Raw genomic sequence first — 25,807 nt, 5'->3', positions numbered from 1 at the left:
TGGCATAAAAGACTAGGACATATATCGTGAGAAAGGATGGAAAAATTGATTAAGGAGAACATTCTTCATAATGTGGACTTCTTAGATTTTAATACTTGCGTTGATTATGTGAAAGGGAAGCTCACTGCTGGAATAAGGAAGAAGAGGGTTGCTAGGAGTGAAGGAATACTACAGTTGATTCATACAGACATATGTGGACCAATTACTCCCACAACTTTAGGAGGATTTATATATTTTATCATATTCACCAATGACTTTTCTAGATTTGGTTAGGTTCAATTGCTGCGTGAAAAATCAGATTCTTTGGATGTTTTCAAAAATTTTAAAGTTGTTACTGAGTTGAAGTTTAACACACAAGTTAAGTGTGTTAGGTCAGACAGAGGTGGCAAATTTTATGGAAGATATGATGAAACTGGTAGGAATCCTAGTCCCTTTGCAAGGTTTTTACAAGATTATAGTATTGAAGCACAATATACTATGTCAGGCACTCCGAAACAAAATGATGTCACTGAAAGGCGAAATCGTACTCTCATGGAGATTGTTAGGTGTATGCTGAGCCATTCAACTCTGCCTAATTTTTTGTGGGGAGAAGCTTTAAAGACAACTAATTGCCTACATTCTAAATCATGTGCCTAGTAAATCAGTTCCAAGGACTCCATATGAACTTATGACAGGGAGAAGGCCTACTCTAAAACATTTTCGGGTTTGGGGTTGTAAAACAGAAGTTAGGCTTTACAATCCAAAAATAAAGAACTTGATTCAAAAATAGTTAACAATTTCTTTATAGGATATTGTGTAGGCGCCAGGGTTCTAGATTTTATTATCCTACTCATACCACTAAAGTTGTTGAGTCTAATCATGTTGTCTATTTTGAAGATAATTCAGAACATGTTGTAAATCAGGAGCCACGTATTGTTAACTTCAGAGAAGAACGTGTCACTATTCCTATACCTATTACTTCTTTCCCTGAGCCAATGCCAACTGTTGTGGCCCATGATGAAACCATTGATCCCATTGTATATGCTAATATTGATCCATATGTTGATCATAATGTTTAAAATCTTGATGTTATGCCTCAATTGAGGTGATCTGAATCTGTTCCTAGATTTACTGGACCCACTAAGTTCAGGGATTATTTTGTTTATTTGTAAGAACATAAGTTTAATTGTGTCAAGGATTCTAATCCTGTTACTTTTCATGAGGCTATTTTTAATTCTCAAGGTTCATAATGGTTAGCTGCCATGGAAGATGAATTGGCTTCTATGCAAAAGAATGATATATGAGATTTGGTGGAGTTGCCCAAAGGTTGTAAAACTGTTGGTTGCAAATAGGTTTTTAAAACCAAATGTGATGCTAAAGGAAAAATAAAGAGGTACAAAGCCAAACTTGTTGCTAAAGGGTACAATCAGAGAGAGGGTATAGACTATAAAGAGACGTTCTCTCCTGTCTCTACCAAAGACTCCTTTTGTATTGTGATGGTGTTGGTTGCTCATTTTGATCTAGAACTTCATCAGATGTATGTTAAGACAACATTCTTGAATAATGATGTATTTGAGAATGTCTATATGAACCAACCTAAGGGTTTTGTTGAAAGCAGTAAGGAACATATGGTTTGTAAATTAAAAAAATCCATTTATGGTTTGAAGCAAGCTTCTCGACAGTGGTACTTAAAGTTTGATCATGTTGTAAGCTCTCTTGGCTTTAAGAAAAATGCAGTTGATCAATGCATTTATCTAAAGAATAGTGAGAGAAAATTTGTTCTTCTTGTCCTTTATGTTGATGACATCCTTTTGCCTAGTAATGATGTGGGTTTTATAAATGAAACTAAACATATGCTTACCACTCATTTTGATATGCAGGATCTTGGTGATGCATCTTTTGTTTTAGGCATTGAGATTCATCACAACAGATCTCAAGGTATCCTTGGGTTGTCTCAACAAGGATATATTAATAAAATCTTGAACCGGTTCAATATACAATTTTGTAAGCCTTGTGTTGCACCTATTCAAAAGGGTGAAAAATTTTCTAATGCCTAGTGTCCTCAAACTAAAAATGAAATAGTAGACATGGAGAAAATTCCTTATTCTTTGGTTGTTGACAGCCTTATGTATGCTCAAGTTTGTACACGTCTTGACATTGCTTTCGTTGTTGATGTACTTGGGAGATACTTGAGTAGACCTGGTATGGCACATTGGCGAGCTACAAAGCGTGTTTTGAGGTATCTAAAACGTACCAAAGATTATATGCTTACATACAAGAGGTCAAATCATCTTGAGGTGACAAGATATTGTGATTCTAATTATGGTGGTTGTCCAGATGATCATAAGTCCACATCAGGTTATGTGTTTATGTTAGCTGGAGGAGCTATCTCTTGGAAGAGTGTCAAACAGACTCTTACAACTACATCGACCATGGAAGCAACGTATATAGCTTGTTATGAGGCTACAAGTCAAGCAATATGGTTGAAAAACTTTATTACTGAATTTGATTGTGTAGAGAGTATCTCTAGGCCTCTAACTATATATTGTTATAATTCTGCAGTGGTATAATAAGAGCTCAAAGCGAATAAAACACTTTGAGATAAAGTTTATGTTTGTGAGAGAGAAAATATAAGAGTTTAAAACTTACGTCGAGCATACCCCTATTGAGCTTATGGTTGCTGATCCCTTAACAAAAGGGATAATTATTAAAGTTTTTGTTGAACATGTAACCCTTATAGGTGTTATAAAGTCCTTTTGATATTTTAGAATAATGGGAGTTTATTCTCATATTTTGTTATGACCTTGTATTTGTAATGTTTTAAGACATTGTTGTTGTTTTTGCCATATACATTTGTTTTATCTAGTTTAATTGTTATAATTATTATTGTATATGCATATACTGTGATGGCAAATTGTGGAGATATTTTGGACCCAGTCTCAATCTTATTGTTGTAATAATCTTTATTGAATCTTATAAATCATCTTGGGTGTAACGCCTTATATTTCTTTTCTTAATATATGATAAATTTTCATAAAAATTTAAATAGTAGAGTAAATTTTTCTTTCAAAAACTCTCTAAATAGAAACAGACATGGAAATGATATAAGGTTCATAGAGTAAAATTTCATTAATTCATAAGTACTTTGGAAAAAACAAAGATTCTAAAATTTTCATCAGCAACAAAAAATAAATAAATAGTAGTTTTACAACGTTTTCAAAAGAATGCTATAGACATGAAATTATCCATTACATAACTCAAAGTAACTAAGTCCTATAGCAGTTCTCATCCATCCATGCACTGTGAGCTTGGTACTATTCGTCTTAGTTTCCTGAAAAATATTGTGTAAGGGTGAGTCTCTACCCTACCACTCATACATCACACATATTCATCACAAAACACATCTTATCACGATTAAAGAAAACATCATGGAATTACATATCACAGTGTCATATAAAGCATATTCTCATCTCAACACGCATTGTATTCCACAGATTCACAATTTCTTTTACTTTTATCCGCGCTTACCACGCCCTGTGGCCACAGTTATCCGATGCCTCTATCTCGAGGTCTTAGATGGCCCAATGCAATACGGATACAACGCATGCAATAGACAGCCCCTTAGCAAAGGTAATGGTCAGGAGTCAAGTCGAGAAATGAGTGTGTGGCCATATGGTGCATTCGAACACAATATTCCGTACACAATCTCGAATGTCACTCACCACCTTGCATTTCCCCTAGATATCCCATATCGTCTCCATCTTCCACTCCCCAGTGTATCTCTGTAACTATTTACATCATATCTTTTTCCATCTCATACTCTTCCAAGTATATTCATATGTTCACATATGTCATTTATCATGTTCACACATATTTTTCATTATATTTCCATATACTTTTCATCATATACATCACACCATGGCATATTCACAATACACATCATTTTTACATGAAACACAATATATTCAAACATGAAACATCCATCTCTTTGTATATTTCATATCACAAAATCATAAAATCATATCAACCATCCTTAATATACCTTATCATGCCTTATTTGGACATAATATCACATTTTCACCATGTATTCATCATAAATCACATAAACAGCCAATTATTCTCACTTTTCACTGATTATTTTTCATAAAACAAGGATTATTCCACATATAATCACATACATAACAAGGTCTATGAGAATACAAGTAATAAACATAACAAAATGATAAAGTAGAGCCCTCCTTACCTCAAAATAGAGCTTTTACAAAGATTTTAACCGAAGATTTAACTCTAGAACGGAGTTTTTCCTAAGAACATCATGAACATCTATAAGAAAAAGAAGAAGAAGGGAAACGAACGGTAAATCTAACTTCAAACTTAGAGAAACTTACTTGAAATCCTTTAGAATGGACGTAGAATCACAGATCTGAAGAGAAATCTAAGTTTAGGAGGTTTAGTATGGGAGAAAATGGCGAGATATGCCTTAGAACCTTCGAGAACCTTGGGTGGGAATGAAAATTTCATGTGAAGCCCCCCTATTTATAGAAATTTTTTTGAAGATGTCAGCGTCAAGGTGATGTAAGCGATGATGTCAGCATGTTGCAAGCGATGATGTCAGCGTCAATCGTGATGTAAGCAATGATGCAGCATGATGCAAGTGATGATGTCAGCGTCAACGTGATGTAAGCGATGATGTCAGCATGATGCAAGCGATGACATCAGCATGATGTCACTGATGATCATCAGGGGTTACTGTACATACACGGTTTCTTTCTGCTCACAAAGTACTACAGATTTTTCTCATTAATATACTACAGGCATGACACAAAGCATAGGATGTTACATTGGGCGGATGCTTGGGCCATTTTGTTGGGAAAATTGCACATTATTTATAGCTTGGCATGTCGTTTTGTTGTGCTTTCTCATTTATCTATATTCCACGTTGTTGTTGAGTCACCGGGTGTAGGTATCTTATAATGTATGATATCACTACTCCTTCGAGTGTAATTTTCTACATTATTAAGATGCTTATAGTTTGTGTTGACTTATTTTGGCATCTTGTTGTGGCCACATATTATTGATCAATCTGGAATAATATGATGGTTTTGATTTATGTTGTTCAAGTCGGAGACTATTGGATATTTTATGTATGGACTAACATAAATAAATTTTTCTTATTACTTTAATTTAATTCCAGATTAATTTGATGCCAAAATATTGAGTTATGTCGATTAACCCATATTTAAATAATTATTATTATTAGGCTTATTTGTAATAACTTTAAAGTTATTAGTGAATATGATTTTATGGTTATTGTTATTGGGTTGAGCCATAGTGGGTAAGTTCAACCCATCTTGTTATTAATCAGAGAGGCCTCTACTCCTAACCACTTCAGAATAACTGTTACCCCATTGAGACAGTGTATGCAGAGCATCTGAAAGGGTGATAGGAGGAGTTTTCTCTCTATTTTTTTGGTTTTCTCTCCTCAATCAAGGAAGGACTCAAAAATAGATTTATCAGCCTCAACTGTTCTGGGTAATTCTAACACCTAATTCTATTATAATATGTGTTTGACACTTGTTATTAGTAAATCTCTTTATTAAAATATATTTACAAGTTTAAAAATAAATGATTTAAATAATTAAGAAAGATGAAATGATTATTAACCGTTTCCATTGTAACGTTCACAACACTACAACTATTTAATTGTGAAGGCTATATAGAAACTAAGTTGAAACCATAAACAAGTGTGTTGGTTCACGTACAATGTCTTTGATGACACCAAATGATGAAAGGACGTGACTTTCAAATTTCGTACGGTATCTCTTGGTTTTAAAGACATGACTTTCCAGTGAAAAGATGTAATTGTTTACTTGGGTCTAAAGCATCAACTATAAATAATTCCCATTATTAAACATGTAGCAGGTTTTTACTTTATGTAACATGTGAGTTTGAGTTCTCTTAAATTTCAGGTTCAAGAGAGAAATTTTCTTGTTATTGCTAGACAATAAATTCAAATGTTTCATTGTATCTAGAGGAGTATCGTTATCAACCCATAACAACTTTGTGTGGGGCAAATATCTCTTTAAAGATAGGGATTGATTTTGTATCTTGAAACCAATATCTCAAATTCTTGTTCATCATCTTCTACACCAAATTTATTAACAATTTTAGAAAGATATTATATTGAAGATGACTTAAAATCAGAATATTACTTTCAAGGTCATGAATCAAGAGTTTGTCAAACTAGATCGATTCGATGGGACAAACTTCAACCGATGGAAAGACAAAATAATGTTTCTTCTTTCAGTACTAAATCTTGCTTATGTGCTTGATCCAAATACTACACAAATTCTCAATGCCGCTAAAATGCAACCGATGAAGAAAAACAAAGGATTGTCCAATTGAAGAAAAAACGTGATGAGGACAATTTTGCATGCTGAGGATACATTCTCAACACCTTGTCAGATAGATTTTATGATCTCTACATGTTAATTCAATCACCATTAGAGATTTGGAAGTTTTTAGAAGAAAAATACAATAATGAACGATAAACTACAGATAAATTTATCATATTCAATTACTTTGAATTTAGTATGATTGATAATGTGCCTATCATGGATCAAGTTCATGAGTTACAAATTCTTCTAAGTAGACTTTGTGATCTACAAGTTATAGTTCTTGTGTAACACCTTATTTATTTCAATTCATTTTCCAATAAAATATTTTTGCAATTAAAAGAGATAATGGAAGTTTCATTTCAAATAGTTTCAAGTACAGTGTTCAACAGTGTCTTTCAAAACATGCGACCGGTTACAAATTTTAATAAAAATAAATGGTACAAGACTTATTTAGTACATCACAAAACTCGAAATAAATTCTAAGTCCTATAGCAATGTCATACATCTCATTCACTGAGCTTCATGTTGATCGTCTTGGTCACTTGAAAAATAAAATGTAAGGATGAGTCCTCTATACTATCACATACACAACAAGGAGTCTCACCTTGCATATTCAAACATTTTTCCATATAAATAAGCCATACATTAAGCAAGCATTAACTAATTCTTTCTAACAACACACTACTACAAGTCAAGCACACAAACGGTTGCGCTTACTGCACAATCAGCCCACACAACAACATCACACATGAAACATACAAAGGTGCTCTCACGACACTTTTACTCAATTCCACACGCATACGTATGCTCATTGCGGCACTGTGATCACAGTTTCTTGATACCCTCAACCTTAGGAACTTATTTAGTTTCATACCATAGATGGTCGCCGATTAGTCCTTGCCTCACGACTACAACGTGTACAGTCACGGGCCCCTTAGCAAAGGTAATGGTCAGAGGCCGAATTAGGAGAAGAGTGTATGGCCTGTGGTGCACCCACGCTCACTGTTGGTATCACCATTACCCTCTTTTCCCCAAGATATTGTTATCGCCCCTATCTTCCATACCTCCAATGTATCGTTGTAATCATTCATAGTTTTCAACCATTTCAAATACAACCACAATCACAATCAACATGCCATTTACACACATTCACCCACTTTCATCACATAAAATACTCAATATTATCCACATTATGTGCAAACACACAATTCCCATTTTTGTTATTTACCTCAATGTACATCGCTTAGGCACAATATCATATCCTCATCATTCACACTCATACATTCATCATAATCCTATTGTAATCAAGTCATTTCATCGTCCACTAACTACATCCCATCAAAATATGCATCTTCCTACGTTCTATCTCAACTACATTCCAATACATAGCAATTCAAACAATCACAAAACAAAGAAATAGGGTAGAGTCCCTCCTTACCTTGGAATGAAGATCCACAACATAATCAACAGTAGAAGGGTTCCCCACACGGATTTTTATCCTAAATACATGAAGAAATCTATGAGAAATCAAGGAGAATGAAGAAAGAGTAAAAACGCAAACCCTAACTCATGGAACTTACCCCCAAACATCCAAAACACGACCACAACCTTCAATCTGGAGCACAAACAGCCTTAGAGGTATTTCAATCGGTGAAATAGGGTTAGAGGTCGAGAGAATTGAAAGAGAGATGGAAGGGAAAGTGGGAAATGTGTTTTCCCTAATCCTAAAATCCTCAAATACCCTAAGAGTCATGACACTCTCACTATAGCAAGACCTCTCTTGATACAACGAGTCATCTCTTGCTGTAGCGAGACATCTTCTTGCTACAGCAAAAATATTAGACAAAACTAAACTAATTTTTTGCATAAATCAAAATGCACATCCAAATACAACATACATACTTATATTAATAATCAAAATAGGGTTACAAAACTCAGGGCGTTACAACTCTCCTTTTCTTTAGAGAATTTCGTCCCCAAAATTCAACAAATCACATGAATAATTTCATATACAATTCCTTCATCCTATTCTTAGTCTCCCACATAACATCTCCTTCGTCATTTGCATTCCATGTCACTTTCACCAACAAGATCTCCTTGCCCTTCAACTGCTTAACACGGTGATCCACGATCTTCACTGGGTACACATCATGTGATAAGTCCTCTCTCACTTGAATCAGGTCGAGGTCAATCACGTGAGAATGATCCAACAGATATTTTCGGAGTTGTAACACATGAAACACTGGATGTACGTTTAAAAGATTTGGGGGTAATGCTATTTGATAAGTTGCAGCGCTGATTCTACTCAGCACATCGAACGACCCAATGAACTTAGTGGATAACTTTCTAGATTTCAGAGCCCCAACTCCGGTCACAGGTGAGACCTTCAAAAACACATGGTCACCACTTGAAACTCCAAAGGTTTTCTCCTCCTATCGTAGTAGCTTTTCTGTCGATCCTATGTAACCTTCATCTTCTCTCTAATTATTTTGATTTGTTCATTCTACCTCTGAACCATGTCCAGTGCTTATAGAATTGCCTCTCCAGTCTCATTCCAACACGAGGGAGTTCTATACTTCCTCCCATACAGAGCCTCAAATGGCGCCATGCTAATACTAGCATGGTAGCTGCTTGTTGTACGTGAACTTTACCAAAGGTAAGCATTCTTCCCAAGTTCCCTGCTATTCTATCACACAAGCCCTCAACAGATCTTCCAAGGATTGAATGGTCTTCTCAGTTTATCTGTTAGTCTGTGGGTGATAAGCTGAACTAAGCTTCAACTTAGTACCTAGCACCCTCTTCAAACTCTTTCAAAACCTTGAAGTAAATCTCGGGTCTCTGTCAAATACTACACTAGTCAGCACTCCATGTAGCCTGACTACCTCCCTCACATACATATCTGCCAGTTTCTCCAATCTGTACTTCATGTTGATTGGAAGGAAATGTGCAGCCTTGGTCAATCAGTCTACTATCACCCAAATCGCATCATGATTGCTCCTAGTCCTTGGCAACCCAGAAACAAAGTCCATGGAAATACTATCCTATTTCCACTTAGGTATTTTAAGAGGTTGCATCAACCCAAGTGGACGTTGGTGTTCTACCTTCACCTTTTAACAAGTTAGGCATTTGGATACATACTCTGCTACATCCTTCTTCATTCCATTCCACCAAAAGTTCTTACGGAGGTTCTGATACATCTTTGTTGCACCTGGATGGAAACTCATTATGCTTTTATGTGCCTCTTCAAGTATCATTTACCTCAAGTCATTAACTTGGAGAATAAACACCTAGTCTTGGAATTTAATCACCACATTCTCATCACAATGGAACTCCAAGTCCCTCCCCTCACTTTTTTGTCTCATCATATCTTGCAAGAATGCATCTCTTGTTGAGCATCTCAGACTTGTGATGAATCCACATTTTATTAGATTTTTACTTGTCATTTTGATGTTTCTTAATAGAAAAAGTAAACTTAGGAAGTGTAAATAACATAAACACATCATTTTGGTCAAATATCATATGTTTCTTAATTTTTGGTTAATTTACATTGATTTACATAGATATAGTTTGCAATTTTGATCATTTGAATAATTGTGCAAGAATTTCTAGACTTTTTCCATGGATTTTTTAGCATTTAAGAAAGTCTGATATGAAAGTGATCACTTTGGATCCCACAGTGAACACTACAACAAGCTAAATCCAGAAGGGCAGACGAAAGTGATCAATATGAACCCATAGTAACAACTATAGAGACCCATTTTGAATAAGTGGTGCGCGTGCTTACTTTGGAACCATAGTAGACACTCCGGTGCAGCCAAAGTTATCACTCTAATACCAAAGTGACAACTCCAGAGAGGCCAAAAGCACATGACTTGTGCGTGGCTACTATGAGGCGAGAGTAACTACAATGGAACACTGCGCGTTATCACTATGATGCCAAAGTGATAACTCTAGAGAGGCCCAAGTCACAGGACTTGCGCGTAACCACTTTGGAGCAATAGTAACTACTATGGAGCACTGCGCGTTATCACTATGAAACCATAGTAGTTACTTTGGGTGAAAATTTCTGCACTATAAATAGGATTTGAGAAATTAGGGTACGGAGCTTTTTACATAATTTTAGATTCTTTTGTCATTTTTAGGAGCATTTTGCAGAGCTTAGGATCCTTGGGTGATAGCCAAGGCCAATCTTAGGGTTTGATTTACAATTTCTCTTCATTTTCCTTTAACTCTTGCATTGATGATGTTGAATTTTCCTTGTTTTCATCTTGAATTTGTAAGACCCTTCCTTGTGGAGGGCTAAACTTTCTTGTAATTCTTAGTGAGTTCATGGATTCTTGAATTCCTAAGTATGAATGTCAATATAATTTCCTTTTCTTTATGAATTTATATCTCCCAACTCTTTGAATTGAATTAATGTTGAATGAGGGGGACATTGCTTAATTAACCCTAATTTATTTTAATGAAATTCTTAACTTAGTTTGCTTAATCCTAAGTTAATTTCTAAGGTTGCGTAATCTTGGGAAATATAGTTGGAGCCCATGTAAATTGCTTAATTTGTATGGGATGTTAAGGTTAATTCTTGCTTTTTGAGTTACTCTAATTCAGAAGAAGAGGAAAAATATTGAATCTTGAGAGGGATAAGGATAGAATTACATGAACAAACTAAGGATTGCACATTTCATTGATTGGATTCATTAATTTCATCACTTGCCTTTACATTAAAATTGGAATTACCAAAACCCCCTTGATTTAATTGCTTTTATAGTAAATGTTCACAACATGTTCAATGTATGTTACAAACCAAAGTCGTTGGACACAACCTAGGCTTGCACCCTAGACTAGAGTTGTCAATCAGGGTTGTAGCCTAGGATCCAACCCTACCCGGCCCTGAAAAAACCCATCCAACCCTAACCCGGTGTTAAAGAAGAAATAATAGTTAAGCCCCAAATTATATAATCTAAAATATATGGGCCAAGGTTGGGTTATCCATGGGTTGGCCCTGACCCTGCAATACTTCACACAGTACGATTAATCCACTTTGTCTTTGCGTAAGAACTTTGTCTTTTTTCTCTAAATTACAAGAACCCTAATCCCCTTTCTCTAAATCACACAGAGATTGAAGTGGCTAATGCAATAGATTTTCACAGATTCTCATATTCACAGATTTCGTAGATTCGCAGATTTCACACAGATGTAAGTGGCTCCTCCAACACTTCTCAGATTCGCAGCTCTTTGCAAGAGGTGTCATTCAATATTTCTCAATTCATAGATCAAGGTAATAGTTACTTTGCGACTCCGTGCAAGGCGCTGCAGCTTTTTGTAGTCATTCTTTACTTATTATACCTTTCTGCAAATTTCTTAACAAAGAAAAACTTGATTTCAGTATAGTTCACGGCTTGTCTTGCATGCGTCATTCTTTCCAGGTGTTGCGTTTGTTAGTGTTTTTTTTTTGTGTGTGTGTTTTTATGGGTATTTCGTAACTTGAGAGAGTAATTGCTTATCTATTATTATGTCTTGTCGAATTGCAGCTTCTGATGATCTTTTGAATTTTGTTTCTAAAAATAAGAAAGTGGGCACTATTAATAATTTGACCTCGAGAAGAACCAATCGTGTAATGCTCTATTTCATCAGTTATCTTTATTATCGTATTTGTTATTGTTATTTGTCGTCTTATTATTATCATTATTATTGTGCTTGAATTTGATGGGGACTATTTCAAAATCATCCTTCCTCTTATTTTGCGGGAAAGGTTTGGTGACATTTTTTTTCCTCGCTAATTCTTAGTAGAATTGTTCAATTTAGCTCCTAAATTCTTGGAAATTTTGTAATTTTTCTCTTTTTAAAAAGTTTTATTTGACGTGGATTGTGGAGACTACCATTGATAGGCATGCCTGGGCTTCTGTCTATAATTTGTCCATATTCATAATTACTCGAATGTGTGTAAATGGCAACAAGAGCTGCTGGGATTTCCGTTGGTGACAGTTGTTAGCATGTTGTACACTAGTATATTTTTTTTGCTACAAAGATTTGTATTTTTCTATTTTATTTTGTATGTACTTTATAGTTTTGCCCTGCATGGTACCATTATTTTAATTCGTAGTAGCACTAAGCACTTATATAACGTTGAATTGGCTAAAAGGGCATCGTTTATAATCTTTTATTCTTTGGGGGGAATATAATTTAATATAATATTTGTAGGATGATCGCACCACGTCGTTGTTGAAGTATATCTAATAAACATTGTCCAATCATTCATCAGCTTTCAACTACTTAGAATGAAAATAGTTAAATAAAAAGGCAGATATAATATTTTATAATGATGAACAGCGATGCGTACACAATTTTTTCAAGCGACGGTGTGTGGTGGTAACATGGGAAATGGTGGGGAAGAAGGTTATAAATATTTAATATTGGTAATGGGTAAGAGATTTGACTTGGAGAGGGTGAGGTGTGTGGTGTGGTTCTTACAAGGCAGTGGCACGTAGGTGGGAATCGCTATCACTTTGAAAAGCATCAATTTGTATAAAATTGGTGATGTGATTCTATTTTAATTATATTTGTGAACAAATGGAAATGGTGAGAAACTGATACAGTTTAATAATGTAAACTAATCCAAATCCAACCATTGTTTGTGGCCCGCGAAATTTATTTATTTGTAGATATATATATGAAGTACTCTCTTAATTTTTTTATCAAATAATTCAATTACATTATTGATAAAAAAAATATCTTTATTTGTATAATTACAGAGACAAAATTGAGTTGAAAGGGAAAAAATCCAGATTGGTAGCAATGTCTCTGATCCTCACCAAAACTCTGCTAGAATTGGTCTAAGCTTTTGTTATTACAGGTTTGCAATTGTTTGTATATTATGCATCAATCCTTATTTTTATACTTGATTATTTCTTTCTTGTTGAGATTATGTGAAAGTATAATTTGTAATTTAAATTGTAAAAGTATAGTTTCTAATTTTTATTTTGTGTTTGTTTTAATGCATAGGAACAATAAATTATATTATGGATTCTATGAATAAGACTGTGAATATAGATGATGAAGTTGTTTCTGAAACTCCTCCTGTATTATCTGGAAGTGTCGAGACACCTAAGAAACACTTTTCAAATGTTTGGAAATATTTTACTAAAACTGGTGTAGATAAGGATGGAGTTGAAAGAGCTGTGTGCAAATATTGTGGCCATGATTATGCTATTGGAAAAAATCCCAAGACAAAAAATCATTATGGAACTTCACATTTAAGTCGACATGTTTCAATTTGTAAAAATATTCAAAGTTCAAGTGTAGATGCAATTCCTACTCAAGACGTAAGTTTTGGTGCGAGAAAGATTAACCAAAAGACTCAACGTAATATTCTTGCGCAAGCCATAATCAAACATGATCTTCCTTTCAACTTTGCAGAGTATGATATGATCAGAGAATGGATCAATTATGTGAATCCTAATGTTGTAATGCCCTCTAGGAACACTGTTGTGTCAGATGTTCAAAAAATTTACATGAGAGAGAAGGAAAAACTCAAAGAAGTCATATGTCCTAATAGAGTATGTCTTACCTCTGATGTTTGGACAGCAGCTACGAGTGAAGGTTATATTTGCTTAACTGTTCATTTTGTTGATGAGAACTGGAGATTAGTAAGTAAGATTCTTAATTTTTATCGAATGAAACCACCTCACACTGGAGTTGAATTAGAAGCCACTTTATTTGATTACTTGAAGCAATGGGGAATTGATAAAAAAGTTTTCTCTATTACCTTAGATAATGCTTCTGCCAATGACAATATGCAAGATATTTTGAAAAATCATCTTCGTGTGCAGAATAGTTTGTTGTGCGATGGAGAATTTTTTCATGTGCGTTCTTCTGCTCATATACTCAATTTGATTATACAAGAGGGTCTAAAAGTAACTAATGAAACACTCTTTAAAATTAGAGAGAGTGTTAAGTATGTGAGAGGATCTGATGGAAGGATGATTAAATTTCAAGATTGTGTGCAAGATGCTGGAATAGACACAACAATTGGGTTAAGATTAGATGTTTCTACTAGGTGGAATTCAACATACTTAATTCGTGAAAGTGCAATCAAGTATGAAAAAGCTTTTGATACTCTTCAGGTGGTTGATAGAAATTATAAATATTGTCTATCATATGAGGAATGGAGGAAAGGAGAGAAATTATGTGAATTTTTAAAGCCGTTTTATGAGACTACAAATATGGTTTCTGGTTCTTGTTATCCGACTTCAAACTTATATTTTATGCAAGTTTGGAAGATTGAATGTTTGTTGAATGAATATTTATTGAACGAAGATGATGTTATAAAGGATATGGCTACAAGAATGAAAGGAAAATTTGAAAAATATTGGAAGAATTATTGTGTGTTGCTAGCTTTTGGAGCTATTCTTGACCCTCGTTTAAAGCTTGATTTTTTAAGATTTTGCTATACCAAGCTTAATCCTTTAACCTCTCATGAGAAGGTCAACAATGTGAAGGATAAGTTTGATAAGCTTTATGGAGAATATGCAAACAATTTTAATGCTACAAGTGGTTCTCAACCTTCCAATGAATCCAATTTGTTGTCAAAGTCACATGGAGATGGAAATAGGTCAAAGAAATCAAGATTGTTCAATGTATGTTCTTTTATGTCATTTTAAATATGGTGTGTTTCTTATTTTTATTCTGTTTAAAGGGTTATTATGTTATATTTTTCAGGAGTTTAAAATGTTTCAAAATGAAACTAAGTCTACCATTGGTAAGAGTAAATTGGATTTGTATTTGGATGAGTCACAAGTTGATTATGATGATACTGAAGAATTTAATGTGCTTTATTATTGGAAAAGTAATGAAAAGAGATTTCCAACACTCTCTATATTTGCAAGAGATGTGCTTAGCATTCCAATCACTACAGTAGCATCAGAATCTGCTTTTAGCATTGGTGGACGTGTTCTCACTAAATATAGAAGTTCTACACTTCCAGAAAATGTGCAAATGTTAATTTGTGCTAGGAATTGGTTGCATGGCTTTGTTGAAAGTCCAAGTGGTAATATTTATTTTAATCACCTTTTATGATTATTATATAATTTGTACAAACATAATTCTATTCTTATTGTTTTTGAGTTTTAGATAATGATGAGACAAAAACTCTAGAGTCTAGTATGCAATAAGATATTGAAGATTAACAAGCAGGTGAAGTATAAATCTATTAAGTATAACTGGATTATCTTTTACAATTTCTTGATTTGAACATGGGATCTTAAAATTGTTTTGGAACTAAAATCACGATGGCTATGCAACTAAAATTCATGTATCAATTATATTTTGTTTAACTGTGATTGCCTTTCTTATAGGTACTCAAGGCTGGTAGGTAAACACGAAGCTGTCAACTCTTGTCCTTGTAGTGGTAAAAGTATATTCTGATTATCTTTTTTGTTGGTCTGACTGCAACTTGAACGGTGAAATTAACTTTGTGATATTCGATCAATTGTATGATATCAATATCCGACGTATTGTGTATATTTTGAAATGCATCCATTTTTTATTTACACTGGACCTTGGCACTCTTTAATTTGGCAAAATTGTTGATATCTTAATTTTTTGTAATGATTTATTTTCAGTATCTTGGAACTGCAAATTATTGTACTTTCTTAGGTGGTGTTTAATTTGGTTATGTTTCGTCTATTTGTGTAATAGTTAATTATGAAATTAAATTTGAGTTGGAAACTTGCAATTATTAAAAAAATTTGGCCCTTGAAGCCCTGGCCCTAACCCTGGCCCATTGGGCTTTTTAGCCAATAGGGCTTTTGATTTATAGGGCTTTTTGGCCCATAGGGCTTTTTAGCCCTAACCCACTTGGGCCAGGGCTAGAGCTGGGCCAATTGGGCTTTTTGACAGCTCTACCCTAGACTACATAAATTTTTCTGCATATTTTAATGAAGGTTGACAACAAATCTTTTTGCAAACAAAAAAATAATTTTTGCTCATCAACTTGCACCAGGAAATCATTATGGATTGTCACGGTCCCAAGGTACAAACTCCTAGGCCTTTTCTCTATACCTAGATTCATATCTCAAAACTCCTCAATTAGCTCCATCTTCTTCACCATTATAGCTACTGCATGCAATGATTTTCTGCTCAATGCATCAGCCACTACATTCGCTTTGCCAAGATGATAAGACAACGTGAAATCATAGTCTTTGAGGAATTCCATCCATCTTCTCTGTCGTATGTTCAACTCTCTCCGATCGAATAAGTACTTCAAGCTCTTGTGATCACTGAACACCTCAAATCTTGTGCCATATAGATAGTGCCTCCATACCTTAAGAACAAAGACCACCACGACTAACTCTAAATCATGAGTTGGGTAGTTAACTTCATAAGGACCCAATTGCCTCAAAATATAAGCAACTACTCTTCCGTCTTGCATGAGGATGATGAATCCATAATTTATAGATATTTTGTCTAGTTTTTTATAGAATTTTAATATGAAAAATAGACTTAGAGATTGTAAATAACATAAAAACCTCATTTAGGCCAAATATTATAGCTCTTTTAATTTTTGTCTTATTTCCACTAATTTTTGTGAATATATTTCGCAATTTTTGATCATTTAAATAATTGTGTAGGAAATTCTAGACAAATTTTATGGATTTTTGGTTCTGGGGAAAATATGAATTGAGAGTAATCACTCTCAGGAACCATAGTGATCACTCCAGGGAGCTGATTCCAAGGGATAGGCTAGAGTAAACATTTTCAGAAGCAGCAGTGATCACTCTAGAAAGCTCCAAACTCAGAGTGCCTGCGCGTAATCACTCTCAGAAGTGAGAGTGATCACTCCAGAGATGCCCAAAATGAAAAGACTTGCGTGTAAACACTCTCAAAAGTGAGAGTAATCACTCTAGAGACGCCCAGAATGAAGGGACTTGGGCATAAACACACTCAAAAGTGAAGATTAGATTATGTCTTTAGACAATACCAACGTATTGTACATTTAAATTTTAATTTGTATTTTGAAGATGGTCAAGATGGGACATTAGAAATATTGTATAGCTATACACTTCCTTTTGAATTCCCTGTGGATAGTCATATTTATCAAACTTTCAATATTTACATATATCGGGGAACAGAAAGGTCTTTCAGGATCATGAATAATGTTTTTACTTATCATGATCATGACTTGTTGGGAAAACCTACTCAATATACATTTGAAAGATTTTCTATTATTAAGATTGTTGCAAATTCTGATAACACCTATTTAAGAGAGGATAATGAGTTAACGGCTGGAGATTTGAAAGAAATGGAGGATTAGCATGACATAGATGATTAGTATTTTAGACCCTCAGAGTATGGGAGTGGACATGAACTGTTGTAGGACTTAGTATATTTTGAATAACAATCTGTAAATGTAATAATTTATATTTTATATTTACAATTCAAACTTGAAATATTTAATCATTGAATTATAATTTATTTTATACAATTTACTTCTCAAATTCGTTCTATGAATCAGTTTGTTGACAAAAGAGTCTATTTTGAGTATCTTTGTATAAAAATTTCAATTATAAAATTAATTATTTATAGTTTGGCTTTCATAATTTCGCATTTTGATCAATTTAATGTATGAGTTCATTAGTGAAAATAGTTCTCTATCATAATTCCATTAAATATTCTAATAAAAATTAATTATTTTTTATAACTTTTTATTAATTACAATAGATTGGATAAAGAAGAAATATAGTGTTACACTCTGCACACTAAAATACATGGCGCCCACGCCTTTCCAATTTGCATCATTCACCGCTAAAGTTTGTCCCACTTGGGGTTTTTTTTACATAAATAAAAAAAATTATTATTCCTTAAATATCTTGAAAAGAAAAAAATTACGTAAATGTCTTAAAGGTACATATAATAGAAGTCGATTTAAATCGACTTCTATTATAGGTTTAATTATTTTTACATAGAAGTCAACTTAAATCGATTTCTATTTTGCTTTTAAAATTTTTTTTACACAGAAGTCGATTTAAATTGACTTCTATTTTATTTTTAAATTTTTTATATAAAAATTAATTTAATTCAACTTTCATTTTGGTTTCAAATTTTGTTTACACATGAATCAATTTAAATTAACTTTCACTTACACATGAATATATTTTAGAAAAAAGTCGATTATAATTAACTTTGTAATACATAATTAAAGTTGATTAAAAAGAAATCTATTATAAATAAATAAAATTTGCCATTTAAAGATGAGAAAATTTTGAAATTAAGTATGAAAATTAGAGTGAGATGATAACATTCATTAGCAATCGCTTTGCACTTTTATTCTTAAAGCATACAACAAATTTTAATACAATGAAATAAAATGTTGCACACGATATGCATGATATACTGAAAGGATGTCACTTATTCCTTGTAACTTTTAGAGCTAATTTGATTGCATGATAACTATATGGGACGTTCAGTAAACAATTCCTTAGCTCAAGTCCTTAGAGATACCTAGCTGGGAGCGGAGAAGGTTGAGGTGGAGACAAAGTCCCTTTGGCAGTGTCAACGCAAGAAAAAGATAAGCCAAAAACATGAAATAGAGGGATCTCATCTGACGGATGAGTTGCTGCTCAGTTAACTACCATTACCCAGTTAACTACCACTACCCGGTCTTCCCTTTTAATTGATAGCTTCCGCTGGAGCACTTGCCTTTGTGATGAATCCCTTGAGCTTTTACTATCTTTTTCCTTATTCTGATGGATGAGCTGCTCCCTCTTTTGGTTAACTACCACTACCCGGTCTTCCCTTTTAATTGATAGCTTTTGCTGGAGTACTTGCCTTCATGATGAATCCCTTGAGCTTTCACTATATTTTTCCTTATTCTTGCTAGGCGTCAACTGTATGGTTTCCTGTCTTGCTCTTGTCGAGCTCCAGCCCGATCCCTATCATGCAATCAAATTAGCTCTAGAAGCTACAAGGAATGAGTGACATCCCTTCAACATATCATGCATATTATGTGGAGCACATTGTGTCATTGTATTAAAATTTGTTGTAAGGTTTAAGAATAAAGGTGCAAAGCGATTGCTAATGAATGTTATCATCTCATTCTAATTTTCACACTTAATTTCAAAATTTTCTCATCTTTAAATGACAAATTTTATTTATTTATAATAGATTTCTTTTTAATCAACTTTAATTATGTATTACAAAATTAATTATAATCGACTTCTTTCTAAAACATATTCACGTGTAAGTGAAAGTTAATTTAAATTGACTCATGTGTAAACAAAATTTGAAACCAAAATGAAAGTTGAATTAAATTAATTTTTATATAAAAAATTTAAAAATAAAATAGAAGTCAATTTAAATCGACTTCTGTGTAAAAAAATTTCAAAAGCAAAATAGAAATCAATTTAAATCGACTTCTATGTAAAAATAATTAAACCTATAATAGAAGTCAATTTAAATCGACTTTTGTGTAAAAAAAATTAATTTAAATCGATTTCTATGTAAAAAAATTATATCTATAATAGAAGTCGATTTATAAAATTTTTTAAAACGAAAGTCGATTTAAATCGACTTCTGTTATATGTACTTTTAAGACATTTATGTAATTTTTTTCTTTTCAAGATATTTAAAAAATAATAATTTTTGTTATTTTATTTATGTAAAAAAGCTCCCACTTGGACATGTGACACATTTTACTTTTAGGTTTTCCAAACTATTTATTTATATAAAAATTAAACTAGTTTAACTCTTTTATTTTTAAATTAACATTTTTTCTCATACTTTTATAATTTTTAATTAATAATAAATATTGGGATTTGCTTAGCAGAATAAAAAGCCTGATTTTTGCTTACCAACAACTTCACCGCAAAGCTGCTTTCAGTTTTGGTAAAAAGTACCCGTCTCAAATTTCAGGGAAAAGAAAAAGAAAAGAATTAAGATTGAATAGAAAAGGTTCGATGGTTCATCATTTTCTTTCTTCCGTTTCTATTGTACCGAATTAGTTTCGGGTTATTTCTTTTCCGAAGCCTAGGGTTTTGGCTTTTCGATTTTTTTCCTTTCCATTTAACATAGCTCGTTGGTGACAAATGCTTACATTTGAACCTAACGTTGTTAAAATTGAAACTTTAATGTTTCTGATAGTTTACCTCTGTTATATATTGTAACTGGATACGTTTACCAATTGAACTACTTGCACTTGGTTTGAAGCTGAGTATAGAGGTTTTCAAAAGTTCAAACTCATTGTCCATGCCCTTTTTTATTTTTAATATTCTACTTTTCGTTAATCATTAATCAAGCTGACTGTTGATACAGGACTATTGTGCTATCTCATTTTGGATTTTCCTTTTGACTCTAAAGTAAGCACTGTTGTCCATTGTTGATGCAGTATGTTAGTTCTGTGTTTGCTGATATGAGAAGACAGAAAGAGGGAAACTCAGATGAAATAAAAGATTTATAGGGAGTATCGATACTTCACATATATATATATATACATATATATATATATATATATATATGTATAGTCAGTCATAGATGTGCGATGAATGGCACAACCAATCACAAGTTTCTATTGAATGGGTTTGGTGGGTATTCTGTGTCCCTTATTTATTTTTTCCTCAGTTGTGTCTGCTGGCAGAGCTGGGAATATGTGGCTCCAAAACCCAGGTTTGGTGTGTACAGGAACTGTGAGTTGGACAGTCTTCAGTTCATGTATATTTGTGCTTGTTGCACTTGTTCTTTCCGTGTACTTAATATTCGAGCATTTAGCTGCCTATAATCAGCCTGAGGTACATCCTATTTTCTGCTTTAACTGACTTGGCTATTTCACCTCAGTGTTTTGTTTTCCTTTTCACTCATAATATTGTTTATGGCTAATTCTTTTTTAATTATATTTGTACAGGAACAGAAGTTTTTGATAGGTCTCATTTTAATGGTTCCTGTTTATGCATTGGAATCAGTAAGAAAAAATAACTAAATGTTCCATGTGTTCTATTTATATTACCTTTTCACTTGGATTTACAACATCTGTCTTAATGAATGAATGCTCTTGTTCCTTTTGTTGTGTGCAATGTTGCAATCAAAATAATATTTATCTTGCATTCTATTTTCAATGTTCAATATTGGCTAATGCTAAATTTAGTCAGTTAGTTGCTAGGGCATGGTATAGTATGTTAGAACTTGCCTTCTAGTGCATGTGGTTTAGTTTTTCAGCTTCAATATCAACTGCCTTTGCTGTTTACATATAGAACTATTTAGAGTTTATGCATGTGTTTGTTTGACTGTTTAACTAAACTGCTGCATTTTTAATTTGTCTACTTGCATCATTTTATTTATTTTGCGGGGGGGGGGGGGGGGGGGGGGGTATTTAGATTAAAGGGAGTTTTGGGTGATCATGGACCCATGCCATGGGTGAGCACAGCCTGCTCCAGGATACCACACCCCATTGGGGATGGAGCAAAACTGTATGGCCCTTTCCCCAAAAAAGTTTACTCAAGAATTGAACAATGTTCCCTATCTCTGAGAAATTCAACTCACTTCCACTGTACCTCCCTATGTAGATTGCTTTATGTTGGCAGAATCAGTTATTTTGAGAAAGTTTTGTCATTGAAGAGTGGTCTATAAATCTAATTGATTGATACTTAAATGAACAATTGCTTCCTTTTTGTTCATAATATACCTCAGACTTTGTTCTCCTTCAACTGATGATAAAAAAATTCAGATAAACTTGGCTTTATTTTGTCACAAGGACCATCAGTACTGAGTTGCAACATAGTATTAGTGTTTCTGCTTTCTGTACATAATCTATTTCTTAATCATCTTATCCTTTTATATTTCTTTTTCTCTTAATAGAATGTATAATGCATTCTTAAGTTCCGATGTTTATATGATGCAGTTTTTGTCACTATTGGATTCTGGTGCAGCATTTAACAGTGAAGTTATACGGGAATGCTATGAGGCTTTTGCATTATACTGCTTTGAGAGATACTTGATAGCTTGCTTAGGTATGTCAAATGGGTTGTATGCCCATATGTTTTCTTTAATTTTAGCTATTGTTAATGGGTATATATTTTCCTCAATTGCTAAATGGTGAGATCTTAATCAAATTTTCCTCCTCCTTCTCTCGTCTTTCAAGTTTCATCAAAATTTAGAAATCTGGGTGACAGGCCAGAATTTATAACTTCTGACTAAATGAGAATGTGATACATCTCAAATTTATTTGTCGGTTGAAGTTAGTTTGCTGTCATGCTCTTTAATTCAACATTCTATGTGCTTGCTTATAGGTGGTGAGGATAAAACGATTCAATTTATGGAAAGGATGAGCCTTACAGACTCTAGCATTCCTCTTCTGAAAGAAGCATATGCATATGGAGTTGTAGAGCATCCATTTCCCTTAAATCTTCTCTTAAGGGATTGGTATCTAGGCCCCGATTTCTATCAATCTGTGAAAATTGGCATTGTACAATATGTATGTATGATTTTGGTATATTAAGTAACTATACAGCCCACCCCCCATCTCCTCTCACTAGTGGTTTGTTGGCAAAGAAGAATCAGGGTCTTCTCATTGCTTAGTAAAATCTACATTTCAGATGATACTGAAGATGATATGTGCATTACTGGCAATGGTCCTCCAATCTTTTGGGGTTTATGGAGAAGGAAAGTTTGAGTGGAAATATGGGTAAGATTATATACTGGCTTGTTTCTTAATCTTGTTTACGTGGGTATTGTTACAGTTATGAGAATCATGCATAAATATGTATATATATAGATGAATGTTTATGATTATACCTCTACACTTTTTTGTAAGGTGGTGGTGGTATTTTTTATGCCCTATTGTATTCTGATTCTCTGTTGTGCTTGCAGGTATCCCTACTTGGCACTTATTCTTAATTTTAGTCAGACATGGGCCCTATATTGCCTTGTACAGTTCTATTCTGTCATTAAAGATAAGTTGAAACCAATCAAACCACTGGCAAAGTTTCTAACTTTTAAGTCAATTGTCTTCCTGACATGGTGGCAAAGTGTGGCTATTGCATTTCTTTTTTATGTGGGAGCTTTTAGGGGATCATTGGCTCAGGAGTTGAAAATACGGATACAAGACTACATCATTTGTATAGAGGTAAGCTACTTGTGCTGCTTGTATTTTGATTCTTTTGTCTAATAGTGCATTATTAATATTTAGACTTGTAGGTGTACTCATATGTTCTACCATTTGCAGTATATGTTTTGAACAAGTTTAAACTTTGTTCATTATCATTTATGATTTATGCATGAGAGCCACAGGCCATTGTCACAAACATGGACATTTGGTGTTCTGGGTATTTTTCTTCTTTTATGGATATGTTGGGTTTATCATATGTAATGCTTGCAAACATATTATTGTCATTATTTACTCATGTTTTTATGCTTAAAGTGTGATATGAGGCTTCTACAGCGCATCTGTTACACCTGATACATGGCAAATCATGGTGCTATACTGAAAATTGGATTAAAATCCATCTTTGTCCCTGTTTTGATTTTTTTTAACTTATTGGTGATTTCCCCTCCATTTTTGGCATCAGAATTCAGAAGCATTATAGGGTTTTAAAACCCTTTCTTTCTTGATGATTCACGCAAAAAAACACATTTGATAGGCCTAGGTCTTTTTTTGAACCAAGTCAACCAATCCATGATCCACTGCTTGCTGGAATCATTTCTGTCCAAGCGAGGGTCTCTGTGCATGCCCTCTCTGTTTTGACAGTGTCATTAGTCTCTGTTTATGCAGGTCTCTGTTCAATTTTGTTTGTGTTGTGTTTTTCACACTCACTGGCCCTCTCTTTCATTTTTCATTTGTGTTGTGTTCTTTACACCCAACCTCTTTGTTGACTTTCTTCTTTTTTATTCATTATTATTAGTAAATTCTGTCATCTTCCTTTTTATTATGGTTGTGTTTTAAATTATGACTTATTATTTATTGTGAATATGTCATTTTTTAATTTTAATTTTTGAGCATTTATATGTGTGTGGTGTAAATTATATGACTTGTATAATAAATATTTATGTCTTAATCTTTTGTACAGTGGCCATCTCATTATCCTGCTGTGAAACATTATCCAAAATTGATAACTAAGGGGAATAATTCAAATAGATGAATGAACTATAAATTGTTTACATCTGAATAAAGAACATATATATACCCACAAAAATTTCATTTATGGTTGTTACCTATAATCAGCTTTCATTTTTTATCAAATTTTGCATTACTTCTACAAGCTATCTTTTCTGGAAGCTGGTAAAATACTCATGTGAGCGTTGATTCAAGTTGGGTGATTAAGCCATAATGGATGCACGTGTTTATAGATTTACTTTACATTCCTACTTTAGAATTGAGACAGGATCATTTTAGTTACAGTGATCAGCTGTTGCATGTGAAGTTGTATGTTGATCAGGCTTCTTTCTTTTAGGTATCTTGTCTTATGTTTAAACTATAACTCAATGTAATTTACTTGAAACAAGCATCACCTTGACGTTCTGGGAAAACTTTTTCATGTGGATTCCCATTTTAAAATTTGTTAACAGATGGGTGTGGCTGCCGTTGTACACCTTTACGTCTTCCCAGCAGAACCTTACAAAAGGGGAGAGAGATGTGTCCGTAATGTAGCAGTGATGGCCAACTACGCATCATTAGGATCACCTCCTGATCCTGAGGAGGTTCGTGACTGTGAGCGCTCAACTAGAACTTCGCTAGGAGGACATAACGAGAGAGAAAAGCCAATGAAATTTACCCAGAGTGTTCGGGATGTGGTTGTTGGAAGTGGTGAAATTGTGAGATATGAACACTTAAACCAGTTGCATCTTTAAAACTTCTCATATCTCTGTAAAACTCAATGTGTCTGTTTTCTGGTGCCTTTATGTTTCAGATTGTTGATGACATGAAATTTACGGTTTCACATGTGGTAGAACCTGTTGAAAGGGGTATTGCAAAGATAAACAAGACCTTCCATCAGATATCAGAAAATGTGAAACGCCATGAGCAGCGGACAAGAAGCACCAACGATGATAGTTATCTTATTCCGTTGCGGTCGTGCAAACCAGAATTTTCTGACGTTCATGATGCTGTGGTTGAAGGAAGTGTCAGTGACAGTGGCTTGCCCAGTGGAAAGCGACAGCATCTCCAATCCAAAGCTACCAGAAGTAGAAGATAGTGTTTAAACCAACATTTCAATGTATATAGTCTTGCACGATTTGAGGTTTATTTCGACGTGAAATTTTTAACTACGTCGATATATTTTGGTGACTTTGCTGAAATATATATGTAGATACCTAACGTCAGGTAACAAAAGTATATCGAGACTCACTGACTGACTGAATGGCCTGATTCTGTGTCTTTAAGAAGCGAAACAGAAAAGAAAAATGAATGAAGCAAACAATTGTTAAAAGGAGTTAGTTATTAAATAGAG

At 33.7% G+C, this 25,807-nt stretch overlaps 3 protein-coding genes across 5 annotated transcripts; 2 read left to right on the top strand and 1 right to left on the bottom strand.

The window, feature by feature from the left end:
* Positions 1 to 8,368: 8,368 nt before the first annotated feature.
* On the bottom strand, positions 8,369 to 8,985 carry LOC113874232. Its single transcript, XM_027512465.1, has 2 exons — positions 8,917 to 8,985; positions 8,369 to 8,761 (listed from the first exon to the last, which is right to left on the bottom strand). Exons 1-2 carry the CDS (start codon positions 8,983 to 8,985, stop codon positions 8,369 to 8,371), a joined length of 462 nt encoding a protein of 153 aa, XP_027368266.1.
* Positions 8,986 to 12,709: 3,724 nt separating this feature from the next.
* On the top strand, positions 12,710 to 15,547 carry LOC113874231 (zinc finger BED domain-containing protein RICESLEEPER 2-like). Its single transcript, XM_027512464.1, has 4 exons — positions 12,710 to 12,773; positions 13,380 to 15,013; positions 15,096 to 15,423; positions 15,507 to 15,547. The coding sequence occupies exons 1-4, from the start codon at positions 12,710 to 12,712 to the stop codon at positions 15,545 to 15,547; spliced, it is 2,067 nt and encodes a 688-aa protein (XP_027368265.1).
* Positions 15,548 to 20,219: 4,672 nt separating this feature from the next.
* On the top strand, positions 20,220 to 25,662 carry LOC113846628 (protein LAZ1 homolog 1-like). Of its 3 annotated transcripts, XM_027475109.1 has the most exons (10): positions 20,223 to 20,324; positions 20,685 to 20,756; positions 20,991 to 21,157; positions 21,271 to 21,327; positions 22,264 to 22,372; positions 22,652 to 22,836; positions 22,958 to 23,046; positions 23,232 to 23,487; positions 24,927 to 25,172; positions 25,268 to 25,662. In XM_027475109.1, exons 3-10 carry the CDS (start codon positions 21,017 to 21,019, stop codon positions 25,550 to 25,552), a joined length of 1,368 nt encoding a protein of 455 aa, XP_027330910.1. In that variant the 5' UTR covers positions 20,223 to 20,324; positions 20,685 to 20,756; positions 20,991 to 21,016; the 3' UTR covers positions 25,553 to 25,662. The 3 variants fall into 3 exon arrangements, with proteins under 3 accessions (XP_027330911.1, XP_027330910.1, XP_027330912.1); XM_027475110.1 differs by lacking the exon at positions 20,685 to 20,756 and having other exon boundaries at positions 20,220 to 20,324; XM_027475111.1 differs by lacking the exons at positions 20,223 to 20,324; positions 20,685 to 20,756; positions 20,991 to 21,157 and having other exon boundaries at positions 21,303 to 21,397; positions 21,740 to 22,372.
* Positions 25,663 to 25,807: the final 145 nt, after the last annotated feature.

Source organism: Abrus precatorius, unplaced genomic scaffold (genome assembly GCF_003935025.1).
Source record: "Abrus precatorius isolate BTA unplaced genomic scaffold, Abrus_2018 Scaffold8, whole genome shotgun sequence".
In the NCBI taxonomy this organism is placed as follows: domain Eukaryota; kingdom Viridiplantae; phylum Streptophyta; class Magnoliopsida; order Fabales; family Fabaceae; genus Abrus; species Abrus precatorius.
The sequence above is the reverse complement of the archived record's forward strand: the minus strand, read 5'-3'. Positions and strand labels throughout refer to the sequence as shown.

Coding starts and splice junctions, on each gene's coding strand:
- LOC113874232 (XM_027512465.1), bottom strand. CDS start 8,985: ATGGCGCCATTTGAGGCTCTGTATGGGAGGAAGTATAGAACTCCCTCG. Junction 8,762..8,916: donor GTTGGAATGAGACTGGAGAG/GCAATTCTATAA, acceptor GTGTTTTTGAAG/GTCTCACCTGTGACCGGAGT.
- LOC113874231 (XM_027512464.1), top strand. CDS start 12,710: ATGCGTACACAATTTTTTCAAGCGACGGTGTGTGGTGGTAACATGGGA. Junction 12,774..13,379: donor GGGAAATGGTGGGGAAGAAG/GTTATAAATATT, acceptor TTTAATGCATAG/GAACAATAAATTATATTATG. Junction 15,014..15,095: donor AGAAATCAAGATTGTTCAAT/GTATGTTCTTTT, acceptor TATATTTTTCAG/GAGTTTAAAATGTTTCAAAA.
- LOC113846628 (XM_027475110.1), top strand. CDS start 21,017: ATGTGGCTCCAAAACCCAGGTTTGGTGTGTACAGGAACTGTGAGTTGG. Junction 22,373..22,651: donor ATACTTGATAGCTTGCTTAG/GTATGTCAAATG, acceptor GCTTGCTTATAG/GTGGTGAGGATAAAACGATT. Junction 23,488..24,926: donor ACTACATCATTTGTATAGAG/GTAAGCTACTTG, acceptor ATTTGTTAACAG/ATGGGTGTGGCTGCCGTTGT.